This window comes from Sinocyclocheilus rhinocerous, unplaced genomic scaffold, assembly GCF_001515625.1.
Source record: "Sinocyclocheilus rhinocerous isolate Xijiao unplaced genomic scaffold, SAMN03320098_v1.1 scaffold2282, whole genome shotgun sequence".
NCBI lineage: Eukaryota > Metazoa > Chordata > Actinopteri > Cypriniformes > Cyprinidae > Sinocyclocheilus > Sinocyclocheilus rhinocerous.
Window position 1 is genome coordinate 19553 of NW_015648628.1, and position 11376 is coordinate 30928.

The window sequence follows — 11376 nt, forward strand, 5'->3', positions numbered from 1 at the left end:
CTGACAGGGGAATTAGTTCAGGAACAGGAAGGTTTGAGAGCGCTAGTTTAGGTATACCAGCTGCACGTGCTGACACCAGCGGCGAATCCTCCATGCTGGAAGCCAGTCTGGGAGATTGAAGAACTGACCTCGAAGCTCTGGGTGCAACAGACAGGAAGTGACAGGCCTCTGGACGATCAGCTGAGACGTGACGAGACTCTGGATGATCAGCTGAGAAGTGATGAGATTCTGGACGATTAGCTGTGACTTGACTTGCCTCATGACGATCAACGGTGACTTGACTTGACTCATGAAGGTCAGCTGTGACTTGACTTGACTCAGGAAAGACAGCAGTAGCATGACACGGCTTTGTTGTCGACAACATTTTGTGAGTGCGCTCCGGTGCGGCCGCCATTACACAAGCAGACTCTGTGTCATGTTCCTCCGTGACACCCACAGTAAAAGATGAGCCAATAGACAATAACGCATAGTCCAAAAATAGACTAAGTGAAGCTAGAGGACCGTCACGGATCAGTCGAGACTTTAGTGGCTGGTTAATGCAGTCACAAAAAAAATAGATCAGGACACAATCCGGAAAATCAGAATAATTAACAATGTCTAGATAGTCCTCGAGCGATCACGTGCCCTGCTTGAGGGCTAATAATTGTCTTGCAGTGTCCATACCTGGCCAGTATCGTTCAGGAAAGCTGCTGGATCCTTGTGGGTCCGAGTATTCTGTTACGGGCTGATCTGCATGCTTTTATTTAAAGGCGTGGTCATGAAACAGGCATGTGTCAATACATAGCAAACAGTAATAGAAGAGGCAAGACGAAGAGTTATCCAAAGGCTAGCGTGGGTCTGAGATCGGCAAACAATGTCCAGAGAGCTAGGCAAAAGAAGAATCCAAGACCAGGAGATCAGGAAACAGGCAATCAGGCACAAAACTAGACGTGACTAGACTAGAGCTAGGAACTAGGAACTAGACAAAACTCGGAAATGGCTCCGTAGCGTTGCTACCACTGACGTGGCGATAAGCGCAAACAATACTCGGCCGTGAGGAAGAGGAAGTCCATGGGTGTTTGATTGGTTGCAGCTGTGTGTGTAATCAGTGCAATGGATGATGGGAAATGTAGTCCTGGGTGACATGCAACAGTTTGTGTAGTGTGAGAGTCAATGTAACTGGAAGGCAACATCTGGTGGCGAGCAGACGGAAAACCACGGACCAGATTCGTGATATATATATCAATCCAAGTACACATATGACCACAAGAACTTCATATGCTTTTTTTTTTTGTTTGTGTTTAGATAAATCGTTCAGAGAGGTTTGACCAAACTGTTAAACTAGGTTATTTCCAAATCATCCAAGCACCCGATTGATTTTTAATGTTTTATTATTACTGACTAAGTAGCATTGAATTGTAAAGAAATTACAGATCCATCTTTGAAATCTGATTGATTGATAACTTTTGACAACGTTTAATTCGGGTGCGAAAATAATATCTAGCGCATGAGCATAGAGAGATTTGCGAGTGCACAGGACACAGTTTGTGTGCGCACACTTTGAGCTAGAGGAGAGACACGTTTTAAGTGCGGCACTCTCTCTGGACGAGAGCAGCGTGTATCTGAGCGTCCGGTTTTGTGTGAGAGCAAAGGAAATCGAAATGCGAGCGGAGATTCACATTATATTTATGTGCTTTCGCGCTACAATAATGCGCTCTCGACATTTGTCATTAAAATAACACCATACATCACTGACCTATTCAGGGCTTCAAGTGCAGGTCAGTTTCATCTGTAAATACGCTAGATAGTTTTGTCTTTATTAACGTAGTTGAGTATTAAACTGCTAGTATCTGTACCACCCCATTATTATCATCATCATTCAGAATACTGTGCTAAAGGACATCAATATCGATTGTAAAGTTACGTTAAAAAAATAGCAGACAGATATTCACATGGACGTATTGTATAGGGAGGGAGGGAGCTTGAACAGACAGCAACACAAAAATAATGAGTCACAGCCTAATAATTCAATAGTTTGTTCAGTATTAGAATTTTTCAACAAATATATTGTACTAATTTTGACATTTAGGCACTTTAGAAATTGTGTTCTAATACACTACCAGTCAAAAGGTTTTGATCAGTAAGATTTTTTATGTTTTTTTTTTAAAGAAGTCTCTTCTGCTCACCAAGCCTGCATTTATTTGATTAGCATCCTTGCTAAATAAAAGCAATAATTTATATAATATATATACTGAACAAAATTATAAACGCAACACTTTTGTTTTTGCCCCCATTTTTCATGCTCTAAAAGCAGCCAGGGTTGAGCATTTCCGCAAAGTCATAGAAAATAACCAAAACAATCTATGGTATTTATTTAATACAGTCCCTAGACTAACAAATAAACAGACACCACCTGAACTGAATATTCCATCACAGTTTAGTAGTAATGACTTGACTTGAATTTCTTCACTGAGAAATTAAATCTAAACTATTAGAAATACAATTGTAAATGTTTGAATTTGAAGTTTTAGCTATATGGAGTATACACAAGACTAGATAATGATCAGATATCATCACTCTGCTGCAGAATTTCAACACCATTAATATCAATTCCATGTGACAGTATTAAATCTAAAGTATGATTACAACAATGAGTAGGCCCTGACACGCGTTGTCAAACCCCAGTGGAGTTCACAATGTCTATAAATGCTGATCCCAATGCATCTTTTTCATTGTCAACATGGATATTAAAGTCACCAACAATTAAGACTTTATCTGCAGCCAGATGCTTACCGTACAACTGCTCTAAGGAACATCTTTAGCTTATATAATTTAATTCCTATAAACACTCCTCCTTCAGTTATGGTTTTGTCATGATTAATGGCTTTAATGTATTTCACTGTTGGTTGTGACTACGCTGTTATGTCATAAACATTTGTTCTGGAAAAATGTTGGGATTTTTGACAGGCAGTTGATTTATTTTTGGATCTAGGCCTTAGTTTGTAGTGGAAGTTAGACAATTGTTTGAGCTTTTATAACTGTATGACAAGTAGATAAAAATGACAATAATTAATTTTTCCATAGTCTTTTGAGTTCCTAATAATAAAAATACAAAATAAGCTGCCCTAAAATCATTAGTCTCACTGTATTTTAATTAAATGTAACATTACAAAAAAGGACAGGTATTGGTATCGGCGAGTACCAGAAAGAAAATATCGGTACTCTGTCTTCAAAAATGGTATCTGTGCATAGTTGTATAGGAGTCCGTTTTGTTAAAATTAACATTCAGATTATGCAGGGATGTAAAACTTTTGACCACAGCTGTAAATTGAACATGCATGGCAAAGTTACATATATATTAACTTGATACATGTAAGGCCTTATTTGTAAATGTATTCAGCAGTTTAATCAATTTGTATCATTATATAAACATAGTATGTCAAGTTTACAGATGCAGAAAAGTTCCTACATAATACAAATGTGATGAAATCATTTTAGTTTATATAGAGATTGCAGAGTGATGCCAAGCAAAACTACTTCATGGAAATAGGTTAAATGTTAAAGTGTGATCCCTAAAAACACAAGCTGCCCCTGCCTGTACAGCACACTGTGTGTGAGGACTACGGACTACTTGCTGTCATTGTTTTAATCTGCCCTTGTGTCATTTCAATATACTGAAGTTCAGTAATAAGACTAACTTTTTTATATATTATCAAAATCCAATTACAAATGTTCAACTATTTGTTTTCTTCAGCTCAGTATCATTTTGTAAAGAAAATGGGTAAATCTAAGATGTTAGCTTACCATTCTATCAACAAAATACTTACTAATTTCCCAAACATAACTTAAATTCCTGCCACTATTCAGTTATGGTAATTTACCTTCATAGGCAAATAAGGACACAAAACAGTGCTTTCAATTATTTTATTTAAACAGTACAAATCAACTTCTACTTAAGACTTCTGGCTTTGTGCCTGTGCCTTCAGTACTTTGACCACGATTTTCTGCTCCTCAATGAGGAAAGCTCGTTTGATCCTGAAAAGATGACAAATGTGGATCATTAGCTCACAAAAATCATTTAAGAGTTTAACTACAGCATTCCTAAATCAATAGTTCACCAATTAATAAAAACCCTGTCATTATTTACTCTTATTATGTTGTTTCATACTAGGGCTGCACGATAAATCGCATGCGATATTTAACGCGCATCTTGTCAGTAAAGCCATTCTGTAATCAGCGGTAAATCTCCATCACGTGCGGGCTTTCACATGGAGCAGCATTAACTACACAGAGCCGTTGTTCACCGACAAGCTGCGCAAAACATGCGCAAAATATGATCGTGGTTTTGCGCAGCTTGTCAGTGAACAACGGCTCTGTGTAGTTAATGCTGCTCCATGTGAAAGCCCGCAGGTGATGGAGATTTACCGCTGATTAAAGAACCGGCTTTACTGACAAGATGCGCGTTAAATATCGCATGCGATTTATCGTGCAGCCCTATTTCATACAATGACTTTTTATTCTGGCAAACCCAAAGGAGAACTGCACTGGTTTGAACTGGTTGATGACACCACTGAATCATCAATGAACTGACCTTAACTGAAAAATGTACTGTTTGTTATTGTCCTCTTGCATTATTGACAAACTATTTTCCTGTTTGACACTGTAAAGCTGCTTTGACACAATCTGTATTGTATAAAGCACTATATAAATAAAGGTGACTTGATCGCTTTTCCACAAAATGATTAGACTCCAACTGTCATTTTTGCAAGGTACAGTAAAGAGCCAATTAAAATCAAAAGCATCAAACCAGAAGTGCAAATACCTATTTATATATTTGGCAATTATATAAATTACATATATATATATATATATTAAAAAAAACAATCCATTTCTATAGCTGTAACTTACAGATCTATGAAAAGCACCACAGAAGTACCATACCATCCATATGACTACTGCACCATACAAAATCTTCTGAAGTCACACAATAGTTTTGTGTGAGGAACAGAACTAAATTTAAGTTACTCAGTGACAATCCTCCAGTCCAGTGAAATGTTATATTTGGTCAGCTTTGCTGTGTTTAAATGTGCTATCTAAATAAAATGTACTTTACCTATCATGAGTCAAACAATTTTTGGATGAACCCACTATGAATCTACTTATTTACAAACAGGCTAATGCAATAGTCTCAGTCAGTTACCTGTCTCGTACACACTTGGCACACATGGAACCACCATAAGCTCGGCTGACATGCTTCTTGGTTTTTGAGAGTCTCATAAGAACCTGGGGTCTCACAGCACGGATCTATTGAGGAACAAACATTAGAACATGGTTTAAATCACGTGTTCAATTATGTCTAGTTTAACATAAATTAAAACTATTCTGTAATTCAATTTGATGTAGCTACCAAGACTTCCAATAGATGTTAACATCTGCTGTGCTATTGTAGATTATATTTTCTTTGATCTCCCTAATATTCAACAAACTACTCCAAAACACACTAGATATATTACTGGTCTTATCTTTAATATTAATATACTTTGCCACTAACCGAGTGACATTAGAATTCTTAAAAATGCAATATAAATACTCTAGGGATGATACCAATTACTTTATGAAATAATTTTTAACTCGTGATAAACATACTATTTACAACAAAGTTGTACGTAATAAAACAAGAGGCAAGAAATTTTAACACTGCTCCTTTTCTTGTTTTCACCAGATAATATTGGCCTCTATCTTCAGACACCATTCATATCAGTCTACTCAAGATAACGATGTAGTCCAAGCTCACAGGAAAGAACTAATGCACCACTTACACCACGCAGTCTACCGGGGCAGATTCCGCATGCCGACTTGGGTGCCTTGCCAGTCTTCTTGGTATACAAATACACAATGCGGTTACCTGGTGTACGGGACCTGAGTGATAATGCAGTCGTTAAGTACAGCTTTTGAAGTATGCATAAGACACTACATTTTAGAAAATCGTCGGTGCATGGTGAAAATCTATTTGCATCAATGCAGGAATTACTTACAGTCTGGTCTTGTTTGAAGCAGTGTTGTAGGAAAGCCTACGCCGGTAAGTCAGGCGCTGCACCATCTTGATCTGAAAAATTACACGATCTTTAATTAAGCCAGTTCAAGAGATGTCAAAGCCTGTGTGGAGTTCAGGCTTAGTAGCGGAATAAGCACCATTTATCTTATAAGCTACAAATGTTCAAACATGTGTTAAATATGCGTTTAAACCAAATCAACGATTATAACAGCGTTACACTTTCACTCTGTTGTAAGATTTTAACTGTAATATCGTAATCTGACACGTTCGAGTTTGTAAGGGATGTGAATGACAACTTCCCAGCGTCAACTCAAGCAGTAACATAAAATCCGTAATTAGACTATTAATTAACTTAATATGGCAAGGGTATCATCCGTTAGAATGCGAACTACACATAGAACTCTAAATATCATATATTTGATCTTCAAAAACGGCTGATGACAATAGATAGTTCAATCACATTTTAAGCGCAAAAACAGCCATACCTGCTATCACTGTAGACGGAAGAGGAAGGAACCGATACCGGGTGAAAGTTCAAAATCTGCCCGCAACGGAAATAATACGTTTGCATATAGCAAAATAAAAGACGTTATAGAGTACCTTGTTGTTGCTATATATTATAATACATATTCTATAAAATAGTATATTTTGTAATATTCAAGTGGTATATATATATATATATATATATGAAGAGTTCAGATGCAAAAGCCGCTAAACGCCACCTCCGTCAAAAATGAGATAATGACATTGAGCGAAAGCTTTCTGCACATAGTACACGTTCAACAAATATTTTTGCTTCAAATCCTCTAAATCCTAGCCTCAGCCCATTCAGAAATATCAGTTTGTTGGCAAAAGCCTCTAGACGCCACATCCCTTTGGCAGCAAAAGCCGCTATGTTCCGAGAACCAATCAGAAGGCGCGAATCGAATCACATGATTTCGAGCGGTTTCAATATAGCGGCGCGCTGAGGAGCCAGTTTTTTTGTGGACATTGTTTTAGATTCAGATTGAGATTGAGATTTGTAACATTTTAAAGATGGAGTACGATGAAATGGATGAGCCTGTCCTACTGACATTAAATGGCAGAAGAAAACGTCGTTTACCTCAAAACTCTGGCCGTTACAAGGCAAAAGAAAAAAGAAACGAAGTGGCTTGGTCGCAAGTGTAGCATGCACTCATAACAGTTCTCAATACAGTGCTGTTACTTTGAAGGAATCTGATTTATTATACATCAAACAACAGCTCTATTTCACCAACGACAGAGTCAAGCAAGATGCCATTCTTCTGTCTCATATGGATGCTATGCCATGTAAACGGAGGAGACAACAAGTGGAGGCTGAAGAGAAGAGACGACAAAGAGATGTGTCGATCAAGTATGCCGTTTTAAAAGAAGATAAAGCGAAAGTTTTATTCATTCCTGAGCATTTTCTGTAAGTACAAAGATTTCCTCATCACAATAGTTACTAGTTTTTCCTATTTTTGCATTAGTGTCTTATTATTTGTATTATTTTTAGTGTTTTATTTATTAAAATTTTTTTTTACGTTGTCAAAGCCATGTTTATCCAATTATCTTCCTCTAGTACGTGCTCAGTACACAGGCTATTTTTTCAGCAGTTATTATCTGGTAATGCCTCTCTCTGCGGTATTAAGAGACATATAGACTACTTAAAACATTATCATTGATGGTCATAGGCTACCTAAATTTGTTAAAAACAATATCAGAATCAGAAAGAGCTTTATTGCCAAGTATGTTTGCACATACAAGGAATTTGTTCTGGTGACAGAAGCTTCCAGTAAACAGAGACAACAACAACACACAGATAATGAAAAATAAAGACAAGTAAATAAAAATACACATATGTATATATATAAAAAATGTAAAAAAAATAGACAAAAATTGTATGTGCAGGTGAGCTATAGATGGAATAAGATGTAGGGATGGACTAAGATGGGTGGTATCAAATAAATATAAGTGATATTGCACATATTATTATTGCACAATGGGGAGAGCATTTAATATGAGTAAACCTTTGCAAAAGAATAATAAACTGTATAACTGTTGTCAATTCATGTTTTGAAATTGTGTGTAATATTGCTGCATGATTGGTTTCATGATTATTTTAATTTTAGGTGTCAAGAAAGACGAGAGTCCAAGGTATTGCAAAGTACTGGCTTGAGAATGGCAAAGCACATCCCGAAAATCGTGGTGGTTCCAGGGAAATTGAAGAGCAAACTGCAAAGAAGGACATGGTTCGAAAGCACATACAGTCTTTTAATTGTAGAGCAAGCCACTATGCCCGCCGTGGTGCACCTGGGAGAAAGTTCCTGCCAAGTGACTTGAGTGTGGCAAAAATGCATCAGATGTTTCTTGAGCAGAATCATCAACAGGTTTCCTACTCACTCTACTGGAGCATCTTTGTGTATGACTTCAACCTGGCCTTTGGTCATCCTGCCAAAGATGTGTGCTCTTCGTGTGTCAAATTCCGCATTGCAATCAATGATCCTGACCTGACTGCAGAAGAGAAGCGGAATAAGATTCTTCTTTACACACTTCACCGTCGCCGAGCCCGTCAGTTTTATGACACACTAAATGACGTGGGTGATACATTCACTGTCTGCTTTGACATAATGGAGAACCTGGTCCTTCCTAGGTCTGCTACTGGTCAAACGTATTACTCACGCCAGGTATACTGAAAACTGCTATTTTAAATTGTAATATTATATCACAATATTATTGTTTTTACTTTTTTTATCTGATTTTTTTCAGAAATTGGTAAGCATAAAAGACTTCTTTTCAAAAACTTTTTAAAAATCTGCATTTTTAACATTAGTGCATAGTACATTTACTTGCTAGCCATATGGTTCAATGTGCCTTGGAGATGTTGTCCGACAGGTTTGCTCAGACTCTGGGATGCAGAAGGCCATCAAGCACGGAAGAATCTAGAAATATAACAAGCAATTTGTCACAGAGCCAACAAAATTCAGTATACAATGCCAGTTTTATCACAAAGAACCAAGCTAGAGCACAGGTGAAATGTAGAAAAGAGAAAGAATATGTATTTAATAAATATCCTGAACAGTTTTTATCGATATTTGTTTACCATTAGACGAGATCAAAATGCGTTTGAACTGTAGGCCTACCCAGCGCTGATGTAATGACGTCACCGATTAACTGTAACGTTAGTGTATATTTAGGTTAAATAAAAAAGCCTATTTCCAATCACCTATTGAAAAATTACCAGCAAAACTTTTACAGAACTGTCAAAGCCTCTCATCTACACATAAATATGTTATTAAAATCCCAAACTTTTATAAAGAGCTCAGTCTATGGAGTTAGCATACCTCCTCTGAAAACGGTTAAGATGCTAACAGACTTGTTCGAAGACACTGAACCATTTCAATGAAGTAAATTCAACCGAAGCGGGTATGATATTTATGCGATTTCATGGACTCAATTTAGTTAAGCAGTGAAAACAGCAGCGAGAGACGGAGCGTGCAGCTTGTCAGTATGAATAAACATTAAACATTCGACAAAGCTCAAGTTAAAATGTTTTGTGCATCATTGTTTTTATATCCACTTCAGAGTTTGAGTAGCCTAATATTCAGTGACAGAAGGACAAATCACTATATAAAATAATGAATAAAAATACATTTAGTTAGGCTACTCCTTTCCTCTCTGTGAGAGTGCACGCGCAGATCTCCGATTCCAGTTTCAACCTATATCAGACGTTATGATTTCGATGCGTCGGTTGTATCGGTTGATGAGTCAACGTGATTTCGACGTTGAATCAATGTTTTATTTTCGGCTAAATAACGTTCTGATGTTCCGACCAAATAGTGAACGTTGATTCAAACATCGACATTTGATTGACCACCGATACTGACCTTTACAACCAAAAATCGACGTTGAATCAACGTCTGCTTGCCATCTGGGTGGCTACGGCCATGCATGTGAAACTGATGACAGGAGTAACGATGCTGAAATCACAGAAATCAATTAAATGTTAAAATATCTTCAAATACAAAACCGTTATTTTAATTTGTAAAAAATAGTAGGTTTTGCCTTTTGTTGCTTACCACGGCGTTGTTTGTTTCGTTTCTTAATTATATATAAAAAAAGAGTAATGAATCAATGTTTAAAACAGTGATACAAATTATACAAAATGAAATAGACTTAAAAAAGGAGAGAAAAAAGGCTTTCTACAAAACAAAATTATGAACTGGTCAAAAATCGTGTGTGACCCACTACATATCACCAGACCCGGCGCCAGACACAAATTCAGGGACGGGCATTTAATTTTTTCAGGGGGGCACAAATGAGATCAACCTCATTGCAGTGCATAATATCATTAATTATTAATTAAATGGACAAAAAAAAAAAAACGAGGAAGAATTGACGTACCACTATTGACGCAATACAACAGAGGAGTAGTAAAGATTGGAGCCTACTGAAGCAGTCTAAGCACACGTCGCAGGGCTCGACATCAACGCTTGTCCGCTTATCCGGGACACGTGGATTTTTTAAAAGGCCAAGTGAAAGAGAATTTTACTTGCCCGACCGGACAACCCAGCAAGCAATTTGGCGTTTAAAAGACATCTATTAGACGTCTAAATATAGCCTAGACGTCTAGGCTAAAACGAGGCTAAATTTGGGTTGTCAGTGAAAATCTAATAGACGTCTAACCATAGCCCATTTATAGACGAGTCATCAATTAGACGGCTAATAAACGACTACATATATACGTCTAATAGACGGTGAATATGGGTCTAGGCTAAATTTGGGCTGTCAGTGAAAATCTAATAGACGTCTAACCATAGCCCAAGAATAGACTAGTCATCAATTAGACGGCTATTAAACGACTACATATATACGTCTAATAGACGGTGAATATGGGTCTAGGCTAAAACAAGGCTAAATTTGGGCTGTCAGTGAAAATCTAATAGACGTCTAATCATAGCCCAAGAATAGACTAGTCATCAATTAGACCACTATTAAATGACTACATATATACGTCTAATAGACAACAAAATGGCAATACATACAAACAGCTTTTATTAAGAAAAATAAAATTTTTAACAACTTGGACATTTTAAGACAATACAAAATGATAAAAATACAAAAGAATTAATGACAAAATAAAATTTTATAAATACAATACACATAAATATAAATATTATGATAGAAAAATCTGGAGTTTTTAACAACTTAAGATAATAAAAATATAAACATGAAAAAATAAAATATTAATAGCTTAAGATATTTAAAAGAAAAAAAAATCTAATACAAATCAAGAGCATGTTATCACACTTAACATTAAAACATAAATGACAACATAAAAAAAA

General features: G+C 36.6%; 1 protein-coding gene across 2 annotated transcripts; it reads right to left on the minus strand.

Annotated features, from left to right (window-relative positions):
• Positions 1-3889: 3889 nt before the first annotated feature.
• On the minus strand, positions 3890-6606 carry LOC107710064 (60S ribosomal protein L34-like). Of its 2 annotated transcripts, none has more exons than XM_016514759.1 (5): positions 6520-6606; positions 6015-6085; positions 5799-5898; positions 5180-5283; positions 3890-4014 (listed from the first exon to the last, which is right to left on the minus strand). In XM_016514759.1, the coding sequence occupies exons 2-5, from the start codon at positions 6077-6079 to the stop codon at positions 3933-3935; spliced, it is 351 nt and encodes a 116-aa protein (XP_016370245.1). In that variant the 5' UTR covers positions 6080-6085; positions 6520-6606; the 3' UTR covers positions 3890-3932. The 2 variants fall into 2 exon arrangements, with proteins under 2 accessions (XP_016370245.1, XP_016370246.1); XM_016514760.1 differs by lacking the exon at positions 6520-6606 and adding an exon at positions 6495-6514.
• Positions 6607-11376: the final 4770 nt, after the last annotated feature.